Raw genomic sequence first — 24,070 nt, forward strand, 5'->3', positions numbered from 1 at the left:
ATCATTCTGCTTTTGTGGCATGGGGCATTATCCTGTTGCAGGATAAATGATTCACCGATAAGCTTGTCTCCGGAAGGGAAACAGTTATCATTTAGCACTCTCAAATATTGACCCTGGCGCATCGAGCCTTCAACGGGCACCAAGTCACCCTATCATCAGAAAGAAAATGATCATCCGCTAGTACATGACCAGCAATCTGGCGCCTTGGCATGAGATCACCTTCACAAAGCCTTGGTGTCCACCTTTAACCCTTCTGTTATGTCACACTACACACCGTTATGTTGCTCGATAACCCTTTTTTGTAATTCTTATTGGGTGTTCGCCCATCTTTGAAGATCAGCTGCCAAGCACTCTAATGGAGGTCCTACCAATTTTACCCAAAGACCATTACTAAAAGTTTTCTTTATTCAAACCAGAAAGGAAACCTAACTTCGGACATAAACTGACAACTTATAGATATATATAAAGATAAATGTATGTATATCGACCCAAATAAGAATCATTATCAAAATCATTTCCTATAGTACACATTCTGAAAAAAGTCACAAGCTTCTATCTTCAAAAACAATGAATACACTCTTTCTTTATATGTACGCGAAATAGGCCTTTCAACCATAAAAATAAGGAGAAGGTCCTTCTTCTTTTTCTGTCTATATAGACATAGCTATAGAAGAAGCTATAGCTTTTCTTCACCTTGCATGGCCTTGGTTTCTCCTGTCGTTATCGCCTAAAACTTTCGGTTTATTCATCGACAGTTTGAGAGCCAGTGACTAAGGCAGTACTGATCTCCAGAGCCCTGAGGTACTGAGACCAGTCAGGTACTGAATCGCTATGGTCATCTGCGACATGATTTCCTAATCAGTCATCAGGAAGTTGAGTGTTATGATGGATATAAATATTCATAGTCTCTTTCTAATATTTAAATAAACATTAACGTTGACTTTCCACTCCGTTTGTTGGGGTTGCTCCCAAAATATGTTGTTAGGTTTGGGCAGATCGTTTGGCAGACTTGGCTTCTATATAGAACCCTTTCGCTTGGCCAGCCAAAAATGTGGCCAAAATGACAAGAGCGCCTTGATTGTATTGGCACCAGGTGCTGAGGAAATGGAGTTTACCATATCGGCCGATGTCCTTCGAAGAGCAAAGGTGAGTTCACTGGAAGGACAGTCTGAATGGGGGACTGGGACTTGGCTTAAAGCTAATGCTATTAATGAATAGATCAACGTAACTGTGGCTGGATTGGATACGTGTGAGCCCATCAAGTGTTCCCGGGGAGTTGTCATTGTGCCCGATACTTCTCTGGAGCAGGCAATGGGCCATGGTAACTACGATGTAGTGGTCCTGCCCGGTGGCTTGGCCGGCAACAAGGCCTTGATGGGGTCCAGTGCTGTGGGTGAACTTTTACGCCAGCAGGAGTCCCAGGGCGGACTAATCGCCGCCATATGTGCCGCACCCACTGCTCTGGCCAAGCACGGAATAGCGAAGGGAAAGACCCTGACATCTCACCCAGATATGAGGCGCCAGTTGGAGGAAAAGTATTGGTAAGTCATTCATTTTTAAAGCATTCATAACCCTTTTCTTGTTAGCTACATAGACGATCAAAATGTGGTTCAAGACGGAAACCTAATTACTAGCCGAGGACCTGGAACATCTTTTGATTTCGCCCTGAAGATTGTTGAGGAATTGGCAGGAGTCGAGGTGGCCAAGGATGTTGCCAAACCGATGTTGGTCACTTTTAAGCCGTAATTGAATTATAAGGAATTTCAAAGCATTGCTTGTAAAAATTATTTTGATTTAATCCACATTAAGGGGTAATAGAACGTCTGTTTGAAAAACAAGGAGGCGCCAAAAGGTCTTTTCGGTTTCTTGAGTTTGGAAGCAGTTTCCTGGGTGTTCATGGGCTTATCCAGCTTGTCCAGATACTCCTTCTATCCTTCTATCTATCCTATTCTATCCTTGTATCCTTCTACTTGTGGCAGTTGTTATGTGGCAAGTTGTTTGGGTTCTTGGTTAATGAGTCATAGATAGATAAGGCTTTAATAAAAAAAACATTTATAGAAAGTTTGAGAAGTTAAAGAGGAGAGTATCGGGTATCATATAGTCTATAGTAACCTGGTCTATTGCCCTCTATTTAAGTTAGATAATTATACATTTGCAATTTTAAAATTTTTCTAGAAAATCGGCGTTATATTTCGTCTCCTTGAAAATGAGTTATAGACTGGTTATGCATAAAATTAATTAAGTATGGCCCTATTAAAAAGGGGAGATACTATTTCAAGCTGAAATAAAGATGGATTTATGATGGAGCTGTTCGGATGGAATATTTTAATCTTTGTGATAGCGATTTATTGCAGCAGGCTATGTACACCCAATTATAATTCAAACCAATGTGCTTGCCCTAGCAGATATCGACCTGTTCATCCACTTGAAAGAGGAATATAATCAATGTAATTGATGAACATTAATAAACTTTTGTTTTTATACCCTTGCAGAGGGTATTATAATTTTGTCCAAAAGTGTGCAACGCAGTGAAGGAGACATCTCCGACCCTATAAAGTATATATATTCTTGATCAGGATCACCTCCTGAGTTGATATGAGCATGTCCGTCTGTCCGTCTTTGGTGCTTTTAAAGTTAGGGAGTTCAAATTTTAGGTGCGAGCTATTTTTGGCAAAATAATACGACACGCCAAATTCTGTAAGGATCGGCAGACTATATCCTATAGCTGCCATATAACTGAACGATCGGAAATGGTATTTGGTAGAAATATCAACCTTCGTATATTTGAAGATAGAAGTTTGGGACTTTTTTTAGATTTTGTATTGTAATTAATTGGTTTTATTATGATGTAATCATAAGGATCGGCCAACTATATCCGATGTTTGCGATATATATCCGGTTTTAACTGCAAGGGTATATCAACTTCGGCTCCGCCCGAAGTTAGCTTTGCTTTCTTGTTTTATATTTAATTTATATCTGAAACACCATTTTCATCCAAATCGGGAGATTTTTAGGGGAGATATACCCATATATTTACAATTTCCCATACAAACGGGCTAAAATTTTGAACGCTTCCCCACAAAAGTATGCAACAAAAATTGTTGCTGAGAATCCATACCGTTAAAGTTTAAACTCTAAAAGTTAATTAAATTGAGGGTGGAAGGTATGAGTACCGGGTATAATATAGTCGGGAAACTCGACTATAGCCCTCCCTGCAGTTTTTGTTATATAATATGCACTTTCATTATTTTCTAGAAAATCGATGATGAAAATATATTCTGTATCCTGAAAATAAATTATAGATTGGTTCTGCATTAAATGAATTAAGTATTCTGACCTGAACATGTACAAAGAAATGTTCAAACAAAACCAATATAATTCATGAATTTTAATGAACTCGTTTTCTAAAAACATGTTTTTTAAACATATTTTTTAAATTCGGTATACATTAACGAAAAAATAAATCTGAAAGAATTTCAAAGTTCCTTTCAATAGTTGGATCTCCGATGGAATATCCTGAATATTTAGATATTTTCATAGTTTAGGAAAATATTGATGCATATCGTAGATAAATTATAAATTAAAACCATAAACGTATAAACTCATTTTTTAGTATTCTTGAACGCCTTTTAAAAATAATGTGAGTCTTATAAACAGCAGTTACTAATTTTAAAAATACGTTTCATTGTAAGGACTTTAGTTCAGGGTAAAGTGGAAAATTATATTTGGTTCTGCATTGATGGTTTGTTAGTTTGAAGCCAAACCATTTTCTGTATAAATTAGGGTGTTTTAAAAGTCAACAACACTTTTAATTCTTGAATTAAGGGAAACGGACTGATTTGAAAGAATGAAACTTCAAGGCTTGACCCTTTGTTTAGTTCTATTGTTGTTTGGATCAATAGTGGCAACCAAAAAACATCCTAAATGCTCTCCTGGAAAGATATTTAATGAGAAAAGGGAATGTGTTCCTGAGTCTGGATAAAATTCAAAGTTATATTCAAAGTTCAGTTTCAAGAGACTTGAAATGAATCGAATCAGTTTAATATTCGATTGGACATATTTGGAGAAATAAAGTTCATTGTTGTTTCCAACCTGAGAAGTGTGGCTTTTATTAAATGGTAATGGTTATGAATTTCAGGTATTAATTATTTTGGGCGCTTAATGTCAAATAATGATCGAGTTATAATGATTTAATGCAGTAAATAATAGTTCCTTTCAACTCAAATCAAAGTGAATAAAACTTAATTAAAGAATATAACATTTCTTAGGTTTAATCAATATTAACATTACAAATACAAATTAATTATATTTTATAAAATTACTAATTTCAAAAAGTATTTATTTTAAAAACAGCGACAAACTAATTGACTTAACCAGTTAGTGTTAACAAGTTTGTAAACCGTAATAGTAATAGTGGCATACTCTATGGTCTTCCACCGCGGGTGTAGACTGTCCTGCCGTTAAAGGGCTTCTATGACTGCAGCTATGACTGCTTTATTGTGAAATCGGAAATCAGAAAAAGTCTTAAGATTTTCTTTGCGAAAATCAAGACCTTCCATATCCGCTTGGCAACAAAAAAGTTTTCTTCTTTTCAGGACTCCTGTATGAGGGAGTCCTACATAAAAAAGAGACGTCTACATAGGCTTCCAGCTCTGTAAGGTGCAGCACAATTGCAAAGAATACTGAATCATATCGTAGCAGTATATCGGGATACGTTAGTTTCTAACATCGAAGCTTAGTTCTTAAATCTAAGAGAAGCTTACACCAGTCGGCATAAATATTTTGACGAAAAAATGGATTATTTTTTATAACTTTTTATTAAACATAACTTAACATTAAACATTTTTTTTTTCATTTCATATCTCGTTAATACACACTTCAAAATTATATAACAAAAAATTATTAATTTAAATATAAAAAATATATATAAATATATAATATATATAAATATATACTATATATAAATATATAATATATATAAAATATATAATCCCCTTCAGTTTGAATAACTTTTTGAAGTCGTTTTGGAACTGAGTCCACTAAAGCTTTGAGGGTATCCGTGGACACATCGTTCCAAAGGGAAGAAACTTCGCGAATTGTTTCTTCGTTGCTTTTATGCAAAACAGCAATTTGCTTCCGCTTTATGAGGGACCACATGTTTTCAATAACATTCAAGGCTGGACTTTGTGGTGGCCAGTCGAGAGTATTGACACCAACATCCTGTACAAATTTGGTGATCATTCTGCTTTTGTGGCATGGGGCATTATCCTGTTGCAGGATAAATGATTCACCGATAAGCTTGTCTCCGGAAGGGAAACAGTTATCATTTAGCACTCTCAAATATTGACCCTGGCGCATCGAGCCATTAAAAAAATATTTTTCTTGAATGCCCCCAGAAGGATTTTATCGTCATTTGTCGTTGTTTTGCGTTTGGCACCCAATAGTGGCCAGTTGTTAATAGTTTTATGTTTTTTAAATTTGTTTTTTTGATAATGAACTGATTGACGCGATAGTTTAAATTCATTTGCAATGTCTTTTACGGCAACATCAGGTTCAAACTTCGTTAAGATTGAAGTCCTAACAACAAGATTTAACTCGGCCGTTTTCACTATAATCCTTAAACATACATTTTTTGTTTAATTATTTTATATTAACAAGAAAGGAAAGCTAACTTCGAGGGAGCCGAAGTTGATATACCCTTGCAGTTAAAACCGGATATATATCGCAAACATCGGATATAGTTGGCCGATCCTTATGAGTATATGATAATATAACCCAATTTATTATAATATAAAATCTAAAAAAAGTTCCAAAATTCTATCTTTAACAATACGTCCAATTCCGATCGTTCAGTTTTATGGGAGCTATAAGATATAGTCAGCCGGTCGTTATTAAATTTGGTAGGTCGGATTAACTCACCAAAAATGTAATCAGTACCAAGTTCCAGATTTCTATCTTCAAAAACACAAAAGTTGGATCATTTCCGATCGTTCAGTTATATGGCAGCTATAGGATATAGTCTGTCGATCCTTATGAAAGTTGGCACGTCGAAAAATTTTGCCAAAAATATTTCTCGTGTCAAATTTGAAATATCTAACTCTTGAAACACCAAAGTTATACCATTTCCGATAAATCAGTTATATGGCAGCTATGGGATATAGTCGGCCGATCCCGGTCGTTCCGACTTATATATAGTGCGTGCAAAGAAAAAAAGGGTGTGTGCAAAGTTTCAAGTCGATAGCTTTAAAACTGAGAGACTAGTTCGCGTAGAAACGGACAGACAGACGGACAGACGGACATGCTCATATCAACTCAGGAGGTGATCCTGATCAAGAATATGTATACTTTATAGGGTCGGAGATGTCTCCTTCACTGCGTTGCAAACTTTTGGACAAAATTATAATACCCTCTGCAAGGGTATAAAAATTTGTTAATAAAGCTTAACCAGTACAAAATTTCGATCAGTCCTTGTTGAAACTCGCGAAATAATCAAAGTGATCATCCGCTAGTACATGACACAAAGCCTTGGTGTCCACCTTTAACCCTTCTGTTATGTCACACTACACACCGTTATGTTGCTCGTTAACCCTTCATTGTAATGCGTATTGGGTGTTCGCCCATCTTTGAAGATCAGTTGCCAAGCACTCTAATGGAGGTCCTACCTATTTTACCCAAAGACCATTACTAAACATTTTCTTTATTCAAACCAGAAAGGAAACCTAACTTCGTACATAAACTGGCAACTTATAGATATGTATAAAGATAAATGTATGTATATCGACCCAAATAAGAATCATTATCAAAATCATTTCCTATAGTACACATTCTGAAAAAGTCACAAGCTTCTATCTTCAAAAACAATGAATACACTCTTTCTTTATATGTACGTAAAATAGGCCTTTCAACCATAAAAGTAAGGAGAAGGTCCTTCTTCTTTTTCTGTCTATATAGACATAGCCATAGAAGAAGCTATAGCTTTTCTTCACCTTGCATGGCCTTTGTTTTTCCTGTCGTTATCGCCTAAAACTTTCGGTTTATTCTTCGACAGTTTGAGAGCCAGTGACTAAGGCAGTACTGATCTCCAGACCCCTGAGGTACTGAGACCAGTCAGGTACTGAATCGCAATGGTCATCTGCGACATGATTTCCTAATCAGTCATCAGGAAGTTGAGTGTCATAAAAGACATATTCATAGTCTCTTCCTAATATTTAAATAAAAATTAACGTTGACTTCCACTCCGTTTTTTGGGGTTGCTCCCAAAATATGTTGTTAGGTTGGGGAGATCATTGGGACGACTTATGGCGACTATCTGTGGCTGGATTGGATATTTGTGAGCCCATCAAGTGTTTCCGGGGAGTTGTCATTGTGCCCGATACTTCTCTGGAGCAGGCAATGGGCCAAGGTAACTTCGATGTAGTGGTCCTGCCCGGTGGCTTGGCCGGCAACAAGGCCTTGATGGGGTCCAGTGCTGTGGGTGAACTTTTACGTCAGCAGGAGTCCCAGGGCGGACTTATCGCCGCCATATGTGCCGCACCCACGGCTCTGGCCAAGCACGAAATAGCGAAGGGAAAGACCCTGACATCTCACCCAGATATGCGGCGCCAGTTGGAGGAAAAGTATTGATAAGTTATTCATTTTAAAAGGATTCATAACCCTCAAGACGGAAACCTAATTATTAGCCGAGGACCTGGAACCTGGATCTTTTGATTCCGACTAGTTAAAGAGGAGAGTATCGGGTATCATATAGTCTATAGTAACCTGGACTATTGCCCTCTAGTTTTGTTAGATAATTATACATTTGCAATTTTAAAATTTTCCTAGAAAATCGGGTTATATGAGTATAATGAAAATGAGTTATAGATTGGTTATGCATAAAATGAATTAAGTATGGCATTATTAAAAAGGGAAGATACTTTTTCAAGCTGAAATAAAGACGGATTTATGATGGAGCTGTTTGGATAGAATACTTTAATCTTTGTGATAGCGGTTATTTTCAGCAAGCTATGTACTGGTAATCTTAATTCAACCCCATGTTATTTCCCCTGGCAGACATCGACCTGCTCATCCACTTGAAAGAGGAATCTAATCAATGTAATTGATGAACATTAATAAACTTTTGTTTTTTTAATAAAAATCTGACCAGCGGTCAAAAGTTTTCTCAAAACATGTCTTTTTCCTGAAATTACTATATTTAATTATTTTTATGGCGAGATATAGGATTATAGGCGCTATAGGATTTGGCATGGAGACTTCTATAATGCCCATGCAGTTCATGTTTGTTTCAAATTTTTGCCACGCCCCCTTCCGGCCGCACAAATTGCAAATTTCTGTAGCGCTTTTTGAATAACTTTTGATTTAAATTTTTTGTTATATTTAATTTATATCTGAAACACCAATTTCATCCAAATCGGGAGATTTTTAGGGGAGATCTACCCATATATTTACAATTTCCCATACAAACGGGCTAAAATTTTGAACGCTTCCCCACAAAAGTATGCAACAAAAATTGTTGCTGAGAATCCATACCGTTAAAGTTTAAACTCTAAAAGTTAATTAAATTGAGGGTGGAAGGTATGAGTACCGGGTATAATATAGTCGGGAAACTCGACTATAGCCGTCCCTGCAGTTTTTATTATATAATATGCACTTTCATTATTTTCTAGAAAATCGATGATGAAAATATATTCTGTATCCTGAAAATAAATTATAGATTGGTTCTGCATTAAATGAATTAAGTATTCTGACCTGAACATTTACATAGAACATAGAAAGGTTCAAACAAAACCAATATAATTCATGAATTTTAATGAACTCGTTTTCTAAAAACATATCTTTATCCTCAAAGTATTTAATTATTTTTTCAAATATTTTTAGGATAGGTATACATTAACGAATAAATAAATTGGAAATCATTTCAAAATTCCTTTCAAATATTCATTTTTTAGCCGCATTGGTTTCATTTCATTAGTTGGATCTCCCGTGGAAGATCCTGAATATTTATATATTTTCATAATTTGGGAAAATATTGATGCATATGATAAATAAATTAGATAAATTATAAATTAAAACCATAAACGTATAAACTCATTTTTTAGTAATCTTGAAGGCCTTTTAAAAATAATGTGAAAGTCTTATAAACAGCGGTAACTAATTTTAAAAATACGTTTTATTGTAAGGACTTTAGTTCAGGGTAAAGTGGAAAATTATATTTGGTTCTGCATTGATGGTTTGTTAGTTTGAAGCCAAACCATTTTCTGTATAAATTAGGGTGTTTTAAAAGTCAACAACACTTTTAATTCTTGAATTAAGGGAAACGGACTGATTTGAAAGAATGAAACTTCAAGGCTTGAACATTTTTTTAGTTGTATTGTTGTTTGGATGCATTCCTGGATTTCACTTTGATAAGAACAGGCAATGTGTTCCTAAATCTGGATAAAATTCAATGTTATAATTTTTCAGTTTCAAGAGGCTTGAAATGAATCGAACCAGTTTAATATTCGATTGGACATATTTGGAGAAATAAAGTTCATTGTTGTTTCCAACCTGAGAAGTGTGGCTTTTATTAAATGGTAATGGTTATGAATTTCAGGTATTAATTATTTTGGGCGCTTAATGTCAAATAAATTAATAATGATCGAGTTATAATGATTTAATGCAGTAAATTATAGTTTCTTCATTTCAAATCAAAGTAAACTTTTTTAAAGAATACACAATTTCTTTGGGTTTATCAATATTAACATTAAAAATACAAATTAATAGTAGTTTGTAACTAACTCTTAGTTTCAGTGCACAGTTTTCAAAAAAGGAAGCTCAGATGACGTCCCGGACAATAAAAAGGGTATACGATTTTTTTTTTCTACGAGATGTAGCCAGAATTTCAATAAACATAATAAATATCAAATAAACGTTTCATAGTAAGGATCTTACTCCGGGGTAAAGTGGAAAATTATATTTGGTTATGCATTGATGGTCTATTAGTTACAAACCAAAACCATTTTCTATACAAATTATCGAGTTCTTAAAGTCAAAACTACTTGTTATTCTTGCATTAAATTCTTTCACTTGTTATTCTTGCATTATTATTTGTATTTTGTATTTGTATTTTTAATGTTTATATTGATTAAACCTAAGAAATATTATATTCTTTAATAAAGTTTTATTCACTTTGATTTGAGGTAATAGTCTGAAATATTATTCACTGCATTAAGGGGGACATCTGAGTAACAGGGGGAAAAAAGCGGATTTTCTGAAATTTTTGGCCGTAATTTAACCGTAATTTACCGTAACCATAACTCTTATTTTTAGTGCGCAGTTTTTAAAAAAGGAGGCTCAAATAGAAAGAATATAAGAACTTTCTTTTTTGTACGAGATGTTGCCAGAATTTCAACAAACAGCTGAAATAGGTAGCCCTGAAAATGGCCATTTGTGAACCGGGAATTTATTTTGATATATTGCCAGCCCTAGCCGCTTGAATACGGCCGTCTGGCAACACTGCTCCGAAAGAGACTCAAAACAAAAAGAGAGGGCGCGCGGTTCGGATTCGGTCGCGGACAAATCCATCGGGAAATTTAGCGGAGGTAACAATCTGCCGGGTCTAAAACCAATTAATTAGTTGACCAAAATTAAGTATAAAATCTAAGTCTTGGGAACTACGACAAGTGTAATTTTTTTATAATTAAGCTAAGCTTATCGACTCAAGCGGAGTTGTGATCGTCTGATAAGCTTTTTTCCTAGGGAAATAAGAACTTTCTTAACAAAATCGAATAGATTTCGTTGAATATTAAAAAAAAATAACTGAAATTTTTAAAATTTTGTGGTGTGTTAACGTTTTTGAATCCGGGCTCTCCCCACGTGAATTGTTTGTTGTCGTTGCGCCCGCTGCACTTGTAGTCTTGCAGTCGGCAGCCTGCAGGCGTGTGTGCGTGTGTTAGTGTGCCTGAGTGTAGACGGGTCATTAAATGCGCCGAGCCGTTCTTTTGGTAAATTGCACAAGTGTAACGGTTTTGAAGAAGTGCAGCTACCACAACATTGCGATCCGGATCGGGTGATGTAAAGCTCGTAACCAGAATACCAGCGAAAAAGTGCAGTTCATTCAAACTGAATGCGAAAGCGGCAGAAGCGACAGCACCAGTACAACAGTACACCAGTACACGAAATAAATTGCCATAAATTATTATTGTTATAAGCTATTGCGTGCCCGTACTAAAATGATGAAAGAAAAGATAGATAGAAAAAAAACAGTGCAACGGCTAATGAAAAGCGCTCGAATTGTGGAAAAATGGAAAATGTGCGAGCTGTGTATATAACAGTGAATTGTGAAAATTAACATAGAGCAGGAGCGAGGAAAGCCAAGAAGGAAAATAATGTGGAAAACACAAAGAGAGGCCGAGGAACCACAAGAAGTGGAGGACGATGAAAAACGTTTGCTGCACTTACACATACACATACACAGGCAAACTAGTGTATACCCAGTACCATTTCCCACCCTCTCGCCACGTCCTTTTCCTGTCTGGTTTTTGTTATTTTTTTTTGTTTTTCGTTTTTTGCTTCTCATCTCTCACCGAGAGGAAACCTGACATGCGCTCTCCTCTCCTCTGCCGCTCTCGCCCCACTGCAGTTGCGGCAGTTGCGGTGCCCTTTGGGAGCGCTCAACGCTCCTTCCTTTTCATGAGTCACGGACGAGGGCAGCGCGGTCGGTCCCCGTGTAAAATAAGAAGAATTGTGCAAAAGCCCCAGTGACAGTGCCCCAACAGCCATTAAAGTAACCGAATGCCGCGTATTCGGCCAACCTCAGCAGTTTCCATCCAGCAAAGTGCAATGTGCTAAATGCTAAAATAAAAGGCGTTACTTGTTCCTTTGGCCCCTATTTCGCGGTGGCTTTTAAATACACATTCGGCTATTTGTGTACCGTTTATTCTCTTCCTCGTTCTGCCAAATGTGTGTGAGTGGAATTTTTAACTCGCCAACAGCCGTGGCCTTATGTTGAAGTGGGGGCGGGGGCGGGTAAACAAATTAAATAATTTGTTTATAAACTGTGTCAGAGCTAAAGTCATGTGTGCCGCGTTCCAACCCGCTCCCTCCTATGACGTAGGATCATTGACAGTCGAACATCCCTAACCCGAACACTCACTATTCATGTCTTTCTTATCTTCAGTTACAGTTAACTTTTGTTAACCACCCTATTGGGAGAGAGAGTTACAGTTAAACTTTGTTTGTGCATTCCGGTTGTGTAGTTTTGAATAAAAGTGACTGTAGGAGAGGAGGCTCCACTGTACACTAGCCTAGTTGCTGGCCGGCTAATCAAAGCAAATCCAGCACAATAATTTTCTTTTCTCCATTCTCCACTGCTTCTCGCCAATCTGGTCCATCTTTCTCCATTTTTTCTATGCTATCTCGCTAACATTCTCGCCCTTGTGCTTTATCAGAGACCTGCTCTAATTAGCAATAATGCCACACTTTTTGTCATCTGATATTCTAAAAACAACAAAAAAAATCAATAATGTACTGAGAGGGTGGTGGTCAACTTGACGTTTTTATGAGTGCTGGGTGGGTGACACATCCCATGTGCCAAGTGCCGTTCCTTTTTTATCATTCATTCAATCGGCCAGGCTACACGGCATTACTCACTCGCACGCACACCCTTGCGGATGGGCCACGAGACGCAGCGGAAACGTGTGCGTGAGCGACAGGCCCTGACACTGACCACAGGTAGAGCAGCGCTGTCTTCTGCTCACCTTTGCTTTGCCTCCCACTCTCTCACTAGCGCTCTCTGGTCTCTGCTCTCCTGCTCCTTTTGCCGGTCTGTGCTCTGTTTACACTTTTGTTTGTTTTTCTTTTTGGCTTTTTTGTTTTTTTTTTAGAAACCATCCCCAGAATTGAATGGAATTGGCGGCTGGCCCAATATTTTTAGGGTTATATGGTTGTCTCCTTCATCATCCCTTGAATAATTAATAGTTTGTCCAATTAGTTTAGCGAAAACAGATAAAATATATAATTTCTAGATTCGTGTTTATAAAAATAAATGTAATAACTAAATAAAACTATAATTAGTTCATGAATTCTCATATCAGAGTCTTAAAGGTGAGCACTACGAGAAAAAAGAAACCCTATTGGGTTTAATATGGTAATCTGGTGTATCATCCCTTAAATAACCCTTAGTTGTTGTTTGAAAGAATTATTTTCATAAAACCTGAAAGCCCTATGTTCTAATATGGTCCTCTATTACTCATCCGTGAGATATTTTCTAGTCCAGCTCACAAATCAGCAAACTTATTTCATTATAAAGAATTCTTTTCAAAAAAACCTTATAAAGGGTGGATGAAACATTGTAACACAATCCTAGAAAAATTGTCACTATTTTGAAAAAGAATAAATAACTTTAGATCATCTCCTAGATATCCTTTAGATTAGTTTATAAATCAGTTACAATATATTTTTTTTTTTCGAGAATAATCTTTATAAAAACCCTATAAAGGGTGTTAAGGGATTTAACTTTGGCCTCGTATCACATAATCCCAAAGAAGTTGTTGTTCTGGGATGTTCAACAATGAATTCCTATCTTCTAATATGATTATATATTCTACCATCTCTTATATATCCTTTAGTTTAGCATATAATCGAAAAAATATATATAATTTTAGGGGATTTTTTTTATGAAAAATCTATCAAGACTCTTAAAATAATAGGCTCATTTAGTCTTGTATTACATATTTCCCAGAACTAATTCTAGCATTTCGAAATAAGAATATTTTCCAATCATCCAATATGGATATTATGTCTGCCTTCCCTTAGATATCTTTTAGTTTGCAAATCAACTTAAAAATTTTAATTTAAAGTTGTTGTTTTTCACAAAATCCCTATTAAGAAGGTCTTATATCCCTTAGTGGGTGGGTCTTCGTGGGTCCTGTCTTAGATCCCAACATTTTCAGAGCTATTTTCAAGATATATGTAACTCAACCCAACCTCTTAATTATATGATATATTCTACCATAAGATATCATACCCTTAGATATCATAACCTTTATATCACCCTTTAAATCCACTAAAATATATAATGTTAAAGAAATACTTCCATAAAAAAAAACTATTAAAGGGCTTTTTTTTAATTAAATATTTCTCAAAATAATTTCTAGTAGATGCAGTCTACCATTTCTTAGATATCCTAATTTAGAGTTGAGTTAATCCTAAATATAATCTAAAATAATTCTATTAAAAATAACTTCATATCACATTATTCCCAGAACAGTTTCCGGAACTTTGAAAGAGAATGAAACCCTATTGGATCTTATATAGTCTTCTAGTCTCCCATCCCTTAAATATTCTCGATTACACGCTACAAATCGGCTAAAATACATAATTTTTAAGGAATATTTTCATAGAAACTCCACTAAGAAGGTTTTGACTCCAAGCTTTAGAGTTCATATCACATAATTCTCCGAACAATCCCCAGAACTTTGAAATGAAATGAAACCCAACCCTCTTGGGAAATTGGGTTACTGCTCCACGAATATAAAGAATATTGCATTTATTTGTAATGAGATACATTATTAACAACCTAGAAAACCCATTTAAATGCTTCAGGTGTACTTTTTGTTTCAAAAAGTGTTCCAACAAACTCTTTTCCCTCAGAGAACCCCTCCGAGCAATCAAACCTCTTGTCTAATGGAATATCTCCTCCCAGATCCGACAAAGGGTTGTTGCCTCCAAAGAACTATTATTGTTATTATTGTTGGAGTAGTTTTTTAGTTGTTGGTAGTTGTTGGTTGTCTAGTGGTGTTTGCCGCCTGCTTGTCGGCCTGGAAAATGCACTCGAGCGTTCGGGCCCAGAGCTCCCTCCATCCCCCTTCTTCCTATCATCTGGTGAATGCGTTTTTTATTACTTACTGGGCCGTCTGACAAGTTTTACGTTCTTGTAGTGTTTCCCTCGATTGGCAGCGACATGCACTTGGCAGTCTGGATAGTTGTTGTTGTTCTTGTACTTGTAGTGTTTGGAAAACTCCATCGGGGTCGCGAATGTGCTACAAAGTGGCCATCGGCCGTGGAAATCTTGATGTGTCTTTGCCACAAAACAGAGGCGTGTCCGCAGATAGGTCTAATTGAAAAAGAAAAGTTGGTAGGATCTCATACAGGGTGACTTTTAAAGGGTTAGAGCTTCTAGTTCTAGAATCTGGATAGATCTTTTGTAGAGAAAGTCAAACTCCCTGGCACTGTATCGAATGGGGCCTGTTGCGCTCCATTAGCTAATGTTTCCCACACGCTGTCGGGGGCGAGCGGCAGATGCTTTCTTGTCTATCTTCTTCCCTAGACATCCTATCGGGTGTGTGGCATCTGTGATAAGCGGAACACAATGCAATCAACCGCTCAATTTCCCCACAACAGCCAGAGGGTAGCGATCTTTGCCCTTCTTTGCCCGAGCGGGTAATTAAAGTCAGGCTAGGGTACGCCCACAAAGAACCACCAGCTAGAATGCCTAATTAGTCGGAGATCGTCAATTAGCACTCTACCCCAAACTAATGAACCAGTGGGGCAGTTCCCGAAACCTTCAGACTCTCAGACCCCAGGCACTCTGATCGATTTAATTCAAACATGTTCGAATATCAAATCAATTGAACCCGTTTAGCAATTTGACATGCAAATTGGGTCCCCCCCTCTCGGCGGAGATCTCTGATAGTTCCACCATGACATAATCCCATAACTCAACCAGTTGGGAGACCCTGGAGGCATGATCTAATGGAGCAATCGATGCAATTTCGAGTATGATTTCATTGTGAAGTCAGGGGCCTAGTTCCACATTTAATAAATCTGTTGACTGCCATTATCGTTGATAATTGGAGAAATATATATATCTGTTCCCATGGAGGCAGTACCCCTTCTACCCCCTTCATATCCATTTATTTTTCGTCTATTTCCGAGCAATGACGTTGTCAAACTTGTTCCATTCTCTTGGCTCTTGGCTTTCGGCTGGTGTACTTTTTATCAACTTTTATTGTTTTGTGAGTTTTGCGGTTGCCTGTTTATTGCCTTTTCAACTGTCGCTTAATTGACTGCGTTGTGCCTCGCATAATTCTCATGGAGAATTGGTCATCCCGTCTGTGAGAACTGGAGACACCACCTGTACTCCTACCCGGAAGACCCACCAAAGAAAGCCTCATAACTAGCCCAATTCAATTACCTTCTTATCTCAAGGGCCGCCCGCCGACTGTTTTCATATCGCCTTTGGGGAATTATATTCTGGGACTATTGGCTCATAAACCTGAAGAATAGGGTGCTATTTTTAATGATTATTCAAGTTGTTTTTTAAAGGAATATTCTGGGAAGAGGCTCCTAATTTTAGTTGCAGTCTACAGTCTAGACACTTGGCGCGTTCGCTAAATAGTTTATCGTCTCAGCCCTTGGCCTTCAACTTCTCTGTTTGTTTTTTTTTTTTATTATTTTTTGTCCCAACAGCTGGTCTATCGTATCTGCCTCGTTTCAGTCCCATTCCGATCTCGATTTCGATTTCGTTTGCCATTTTTTGTTCAATTTGCGCAGCTAATTTGCAAGTTTAATGCGGACTGGGCCCGGGCCGACTTTGTTCAAATAAAGGCCAATATTCGCCGCCGTCTTACACACCGGAAGGTCGAAATCGTTAATCAGTGTTTATATAGAAGGCCCTCGCGATTAGATCAGCATCGTGTTTAGGGTTCCATTAGAGAGCCAGGTAGAGAGTCAGGCTATTACAGATTATTGTAGTTTTGTGTTAATTATTTAATTCCACAAATAGAATACAATTTTAAAAGCCCATTTCTCACAAAGTTTAATTGAATTTTGAATTGTTTTTGTAGAATCTTACAGTTTCGTAAGCCCCAGGGGCGCAATCATCGCTTATCTGCTGATAAGAAACCCAACTCACGCACATAGCTGAGAAAAAAAGGCAACCTGACCGACAAAAAACCCAAAAAAAAAAAAACAATTCTTTTTTTTACTGGACGGCCTTTGTTTTTTTATCGTTTTGATAACGTTTTTGGTTACTTTTTAGAAATTCAAAGGCCGTTTCTCCGTGGCAGTCGTCAGTCAACCTGTTGGCGACAGTTTGACAGCCACAGGGCACTATCTGATCGAGCACATGTCCCGCTTTAGGGTCTCTCGATATTCCGAATTTAGGCGCCTGGCTGGCATTTATGGAGCGATTTTACGCTATACAGTTATAGTTTGTTTATGTGCCGGCAGCAGCTGATAAAAAAAACAAAAGCCCCAAAGTCGTCGATCCCACGCGGCACTCGAGCCATAGCGATTTCCAATAGCAAATATTTAGAGGCGATAATTGGCCATCAAGACTAACTAAAAGGTGTTAGTATTTATAGAGCAGGGAAGGGAGTGGGGGAGAGTAAGGTTAAGGAGAGTATGAAAAATATAGATATCCTAGAAGAGAGCCTCTCTCTGCCCACTAATAACGGTACGAAACCAATAACAATTCAAGTTCTTCTCGTTTCTTGTATGGCTTTACCACCAGCTGCATCAGAGTCTTTCTTCGCTTATCTATATCTCTCTCTGAATGGCTCTATACTCCTTTTTCTTTTTATTTCCCGTACAAAAACTTTGCGCATGCGTATACTCTTCTAACGGCCACAAACCGGTCGCTCTCCTTTCCTTCTCCCTCTCTCTCTCTCTCTCGGTCTCTGTTTTTGCACCTTTTTCTGCGGTTTTTTGTTGACATTTCGTTGCACTCTTCCCACACGGTGTGCCTCTCAATCGAACAACTGTTGTTGCTTTGTGGTTTCCTTTGTGTTGTTGTTATTGTGGGTTTTGCGGTTGTTAGTTTCCGTTGTGCATTTTAACCTTTCATTCACAGTGGCTGTGAAAGCTTAGCCGAGACACAATTGATCTAAAACTGTGTTTGGATTATCAGAAATATTTTTGCTATTTATGGCTTATTGTTTTCTGTTTAATTTGCCAATGACCTACATACTACATATATGAAAAAAATGAGAGCTCAACGATAAGGTATTTTACTCCCCTTTCTCCTGATTCCTCGGCTTCCTCCACGAAATATGCAAATAGGCGGTGAATTAATCACAAAACTGTAATTTTAATTAACAGCCCAAAAGTAGGCTATAAGAAGTGTGTGTGTTTGGACTCTAAAACTGTAAAAGAAAGTGAATTAAATAAATATTAAGTTTTTTAATGAAAAATACAAAATATAATAAAATTTCTTTATTTTCTTTTATTTTTTTTCAGTTAAAGTATTAAATTTTAGCAAATATGTTGCTAGCCAAATTCTAGATAGGTAAACCAATTTAAAGTTAAGCCACGGCCCACACCCCACTGTGTGCAATAGGCGAGGATTAAGGATCCTGAACCGTCCCGGCAGCACGCTTGCCGATCAACTGCAAACACGGCGTCCCCGCGCAGCTACGTCCGCTCACGCTCCACCCCCCAGTCGCCCCACTCCCCCCAGGCGGCGGCACTCCTCGGCGGTAGAGCGGCCCAGCAGCACTACCACCCCCACCACCATCACCATCACTCCCCCTCGCCGTCACCATCGTCGCCATCGCCGTCGTGCCCCACGCTGCAGCTGCAGCCGCGGTTGCACCAATCCGAGCAGCAGCTCTGCCAGCGCCGGAGTCGCCTCTATGCATCGACGGGGAGTGCCGCCAACATCATGATGGATCGCGAATCCCTTAGCGAATGGGCTAAGGACAAGCCGCTCAGCATCCTGCAGCTGGACCCGGCGGATCGAGCGGTTCTCCGCATAGCAGGTAAGTGTATCTGCAAGATACTTTTCCCTAAGCCTTCGACCACTGTGGCGCCATTGAGGTAATCCCCGGCTGATAACTCTCTATTGAAATGGCAATATGCTGAGCAAATATTTGGCCAACCCACCAGACACCACCCCACCCGGCACCAGCACCACTCGGTGGTTCATTGCACCCGACAGTGCTTGTCAAACTGCGCTCGCAATTCCACTCGTTTTTCATCGACGCAGCGTTATTATGCGCTAATTCCACGCTAACGGTGGCAGCCTCCGCCCAGTCGGTGCCCCGTTCTTGGGTGTGTGTTGTACTTGCAACATGTACAGTGCCCCCTCCCACCCCTCTATCACCCATGCCCGCCTGCCGGTTTTGTCTGTCAGTCACTTGTAATTCTATTTCTGTTCCGCCAACGGAGTTTTTCGCAGCCCACAGAACCATGGGTTATACGCGAGTCTATGTCCTCCTCCACCTCCCTGCTGGCTGCTGCCTGCTGCCGTGCCTGCCTTTTTGCAGTGCCAACACAGAAAAATCGAAATTTATGTCGCAGTCGCAGCCCGAGGGCATTGTTAGTCCCGCACAATAAAATAAAAACATGAAAAAAGGCCAAACTTCAGCAATGGAAGCACTGCCGAGTGGCAGTCTATTGAATAGTTGGCCCAGGCCCATTGTGCCCAGGCCCGTGTCTATTAAAAACGCTCTGGCAGTGAGGAGTTCAAGGCGGAGGGATGGCGGAGCAGTCCGAGAATGTCAGATCAAAGCCTACGCAAATAAATTACATATCCATCTAGAGGGATCTGAGGAATGTTTGTCGAGAGATTGAAAATAAGTCAATTGGATGTGGATATAATGACATATATATATAATGTAGATAATATCGACTAAGTCATAGAATAAGTCGTTGGAGAGTAATATGAATTATTCCATAAGATGTAGCAGTTTAGCTTATAAGTTATGACTAAGGTTAGAGAATTAATAAATAAAGTAAAGCTGAACATTTCATTAAACTTGAATTTTACGAAAAAATGGAATAAGACTTCAAAACCCTACAAGAGTATCAATCAAAATAAGACCTGGCTTAAAAATCAAACTATTACTTCTCAAGATTGCATTAATAGATTCGACATGATTAAATGTCATGGACTAAGACCTGGCTACTCGAAACTTGCGCATGAATTCATTTTCAAGAAAGAACCCTCATCCGTAATACGGATTCCGTATTGAAGAAGATGCAATAAAGAAATAGATATTTTCCATATATTGGAGGAATATCCTTTCTATATGAGAATATCTCCCATATAATAATTATCTCTCTCCAATCAATAATATATTTCTATCTTAAAATTTTGAAATATACTAAATTATACCGCTTCATGTTATATCCCCAAATAATACCCCTTTAATAAAAAAAAAAACGAAATAAATAAATAAACTTTGATTATTCGTAGCTCCATCGCATTATTTGATGCTTAAGATAATACTATTATCTTAAACGAAACAGCCCGAAAATACAAATGCGAATCAGGATTCAAGGGATCGTCCTAGAACCCTATAGAGTTTTATCATAAACTTGACTCGACATTTCTCCACCTGTCTCGTGAGAGTGCTCTATTTTGCTGTTGGCAGCTGCTCGGTTCTAGACACTTTTCTTATTATTAACACTACAAATTTTATTAATAAACCAACTAAAAGCTTGGATAACTCTCGGACTTTGCAAGCTTAATCCTTTGGAGGGATAAACGCAAATACACTGAAGCTTTCAAATGGAATCGTTATCCTGCAACTCCAGCAATGGCCTTTAATAATCTCGACTTTCACTGCATCTTGAGCTAAGTCTTCTGAATATAAGTCACATACATATATGCAGTGATGGAAAAAATAATAGAAACGAATTTTCCCTTTGGGTTCAAATACGTATTTTTAATAAGAAACGTGGTAATGATTGAAAATCGTGTTCGTGAACCCTAACAATTGTCATTGTTATTTCTCAAGAATCTTGATCAAATTCCGGAGTGGCAAAGTTTGGACGATTCCCTATAGATCCCCTCTTATAAAAGACCTGAAAAAGTTTTTGGATCGGTAATTTATAAAGTTGTGTAAGGGACTTCTCTTCAGGTATTCAGGATACAGGTGTAAACGGATATTAGCCGCCTAACGTGTCTATATATGATCAAATTGCAATTTTCATATCAAAACCCTGGAACCAAAATGTTGATAAATATTTTATATATTTGTGTGAGTGTTTAAGAGGAACTTCAATGGAAATAATGTTACTCCAATTAATCTTTCTCCAAAAATAAAGAAGCCATTATTCAATCAACATACCTTTACAAAATCAAGACAATTAATTTTGGAACCTTATTGGTATACCTCAATGGAATCCTCAAAAAACTCCTAGGAATACTCTCTAGTTAGTTCTCAATCTGGCCAAATCCCTGAAACATTTAACCTTAAAGAACAAATCCATAGAAAACTCAAAATGACCCATATATGGCCCATACTCATGACTACATCTCGGCCAATTTCTATATCCCTAAGTCCACTAAGTGGAGTACATTAAATACGATTCCTAGGACTATTGACAAGACATCTGGATCAAAACCCTGGATCAAGAATAGGATAATCCAACTCTAATTCATAAATGGAATCCTACAATTATCTCCTAAAATCCTTAAATTCTATCCCTGATCGGACTATTTCCTATCTTTCTACCTTCACACCTGCCTACAACATAGACTTATTACACTTTTGATTATGGGGAAACCCCCATATAACCCCTAACACTATCTATATCTCCTTTTAGCAACAAAACTTAATCTTGTTGGGGGTATTAAGAGGCCGATATGACAATGCACATGCGTCAGCACTCGCCGCACAATTGTAATTACTTTCAATTGAAATTGATTCAATAAGAGAAACGCCCAAGACCGTCAATGAAACTGAAAACTGAAAACAAAACTTGTTTTACCTTAACAAGCCCGACTGTGACTCGGTGGCTCCAAGTATTTTATATAAATTGAGATTGATGTCTGGGATTAAGGCCCCTGGAGGGAGACAGATACCACCTCCACAGACACCAGTTTCCCCCATGTTCCCATTCCAGAGGCAAATCCACATCCAAAACCAAAGCCGATTCCGGAGTCGATTTTGCGTGTGAAATGAAAAGTTGGAGTTTCGGGCTTAGAGCTTAGACTCCGCCGGCTTGAGCCCCCATTTTGTGGCATTTTGTTTGTCGGTTTTGGAGTTTTAATTAGCCCTGAACAGCCAGTTAGCCCACACACGCCATTCGGGCCGCAAATGCATGTAACGGTTGCCAGACGCCCCCACAAACGGCCTAGATGGGAATGGGCCCAGACCTACTATGCCTGAAAGATGTGTTAATGCTTCGATTAAATAATATTTGCCAACTCTTGTTTACAATTGTTTTGTGGATATTTTTAAACTCTTTCCATCGCTCGCGATTTGCTCACTTTTTGGTCGGAGACTGGGGCTACGCCTGCGCAGATTGGACCAATTTTGGTTAGAAGCCAGCTGAGTTTTGGCCCGGCCAGTGGGTAGTGGGTATAATATTCGTATCGAGCCATTTTCGATTTCGATTTCGGATTATTTTGACAGCGTTCGACAGCATTCTTATTTTTAGATGGATGTTATCACCCTTCCCGGCCCGTCCCATTACCATTAATCGACATTTTGAAGCTTTGAAGAGCGGTGTGGGCCCATTATCGCGCCATCGTTATCGTTATTGTTATCGAGGTGGCCCAAGGCTTGGCCTTGGTGTGGGTGGGCGCCAATCCCCCGAATGCACTGCACAGCTTTTCATTAATAAATCTAGCTTGGCTTGGTGTCTCTATGTATCTGAGAACTATTAGATATTCTAGGCACAGATACACGCTCGATCACTTTAATGGCCCGGCAACAGGCGGTGGCTGCCACCGGAAGTACAGTTGCCACAAGGAAGTGGGCAGTACTCTGCCTTTCAATCAACTGTAATAATAGAAGAATTCTCTCTCGAGAACGAGTATCTTATTTTATGAGTTTGTAATTTTATCGCCATTTTCGGTTGTTTGTTGTGTATCTGAGAGATACAGATACGCCCACCGACACAACACGATGTTGTTAATTGAAAACTGATAACTGTTTCTCTGTTCTAGGCTTCAGTTATTGCTTCTGCTTCTGTTTCTGTATTTCTCTGAATCGGTCTTCTATATATATTCGGTATTCCTAACCTATACCATACCATCTTCTTTGGCTTTTGGGGCTTTTAATTGTCGTTATGTATTCGGCGCTGGCGCTGCGTATCTGTATCTGAATAATGGGGTGTGCTTGTGTGTTCGTATAGATATCTCTAATTAGTTTTCAATTCAATTTGCATTTCTCGTTCTCTATGTTTCCCCCATATCTCTATCGACTTGCCCCTTTTGCGGTAATTATTCCTCTCAAGTTATGACATTTTTAAGTGTTCTGGAATCTAATGACTTGAGGACTCGACTTGGCTTAGTAGTCTCAACATTGTTGTTGAGGTTTTTATGTGCATTTTGGTCACAAATTAGTAATCTCTAATCAAGTTGTCTTCAAAGAAGTTTATGCTTTTTAGAAAGTGACTTTAAATACCTATTTTTATTAATTCACTAATTATACATTCAAAATGGCACGTGTCTACTCATTAGTATTAACTATGCATGGCTTAAAGTCCCAAAATATTACCAAAAAATAAAAAATGGTAATGTGGTAGTACCAAAGACCCAAACAAACATCTGGCTGGGGGCTGACTGACAGGTGACATTCGTGATTCAGAGTCACACGGACGTGTGGTATCCAACTCCCCACCAAGGCTGCGCCACCATATGGCACCTTTCCCAGATCCATCCCTGCACCCTCCAGTTGAGGCCAAAAAAACAACTCTTCTGACTCATTAAGATAAGCAATTTTGTGTGTCAATTTGTCGGATCAAAGCCTAGGACCGCCCGCCACTTCAATATAAATAAAATCCATGATATCCGACATAATAATAAGGTATATATAGGCACACACTTGTCCGGGAATTATTTGTACACAAATATTTAATTACGCTACTAATTGCCAGCAAACGCAACACTCTGGCAATGCGAGGTCAAGATACTTTAACTTTTGAGTTATTTTCGAAAAAAAAGCATATGGCGTTGTGCAATGTTTTTTTTATTTTCTACCACGATACATCGAGTGGCATTATTTTCACAGCCTGTGGGAGTTTCATTCAAGGCGTTCCCCGCTTTTGAGACTTTCACAGAAATTGCAGTGATCTCAGCTCCAGCCGATATCCACTTTATGGATATTTATGACCTGTTATACATCTTATAGTCTGT

At 38.2% G+C, this 24,070-nt stretch overlaps 3 protein-coding genes and 2 long non-coding RNA genes across 14 annotated transcripts in view; 4 read left to right on the forward strand and 1 right to left on the reverse strand.

Moving 5' to 3' along the window:
* Positions 1-542: 542 nt before the first annotated feature.
* LOC108131991 (protein DJ-1alpha-like) lies at positions 543-1,845 on the forward strand. 3 transcript variants are annotated; one of them, XM_043210451.2, is made up of 3 exons: positions 543-1,146; positions 1,219-1,535; positions 1,587-1,845. In XM_043210451.2, the coding sequence occupies exons 1-3, from the start codon at positions 976-978 to the stop codon at positions 1,744-1,746; spliced, it is 648 nt and encodes a 215-aa protein (XP_043066386.1). In that variant the 5' UTR covers positions 543-975; the 3' UTR covers positions 1,747-1,845. The 3 variants fall into 3 exon arrangements, with proteins under 3 accessions (XP_043066386.1, XP_070134493.1, XP_043066385.1); XM_070278392.1 differs by having other exon boundaries at positions 545-1,146; positions 1,219-1,541; positions 1,595-1,733; XM_043210450.2 differs by having other exon boundaries at positions 565-1,146; positions 1,219-1,541; positions 1,587-1,839.
* LOC138926045 (uncharacterized) lies at positions 1,667-10,363 on the reverse strand. 3 transcript variants are annotated; one of them, XR_011442344.1, is made up of 2 exons: positions 10,282-10,363; positions 1,667-2,034 (listed from the first exon to the last, which is right to left on the reverse strand). It is a non-coding gene; the product is annotated as an uncharacterized lncRNA (long non-coding RNA). The 3 variants fall into 3 exon arrangements; XR_011442345.1 differs by lacking the exon at positions 10,282-10,363 and adding an exon at positions 2,113-2,217; XR_011442343.1 differs by lacking the exon at positions 1,667-2,034 and adding an exon at positions 9,323-9,608 and having other exon boundaries at positions 10,282-10,304.
* LOC138926046 (uncharacterized) lies at positions 2,320-4,099 on the forward strand. The gene is made up of 2 exons (XR_011442346.1): positions 2,320-2,447; positions 3,256-4,099. It is a non-coding gene; the product is annotated as an uncharacterized lncRNA (long non-coding RNA).
* On the forward strand, positions 6,942-7,623 carry LOC122321122 (protein DJ-1alpha-like). The gene has a single exon (XM_043210545.2). It carries the CDS (start codon positions 7,264-7,266, stop codon positions 7,621-7,623), a length of 360 nt encoding a protein of 119 aa, XP_043066480.1. The 5' UTR covers positions 6,942-7,263.
* A 143-nt stretch (positions 10,364-10,506) lies between the features above and the next one.
* The window catches only part of shot (dystonin-like protein short stop), a 74,841-nt gene continuing 61,277 nt past the window's right edge, over positions 10,507-24,070 (forward strand). For all 6 annotated transcript variants that reach the window (XM_043210887.1, XM_070278955.1, XM_017251134.2 and 3 more), the window contains exons 1-2: positions 10,507-10,577; positions 18,217-18,737. In XM_043210887.1, the coding sequence (XP_043066822.1) occupies positions 18,641-18,737 (97 nt within the window). In that variant the 5' untranslated portion in view covers positions 10,507-10,577; positions 18,217-18,640. The remainder of the gene's footprint in view (positions 10,578-18,216; positions 18,738-24,070) is intronic.

The sequence above is a fragment of the Drosophila bipectinata genome, chromosome 2R (genome assembly GCF_030179905.1).
Source record: "Drosophila bipectinata strain 14024-0381.07 chromosome 2R, DbipHiC1v2, whole genome shotgun sequence".
NCBI lineage: Eukaryota > Metazoa > Arthropoda > Insecta > Diptera > Drosophilidae > Drosophila > Drosophila bipectinata.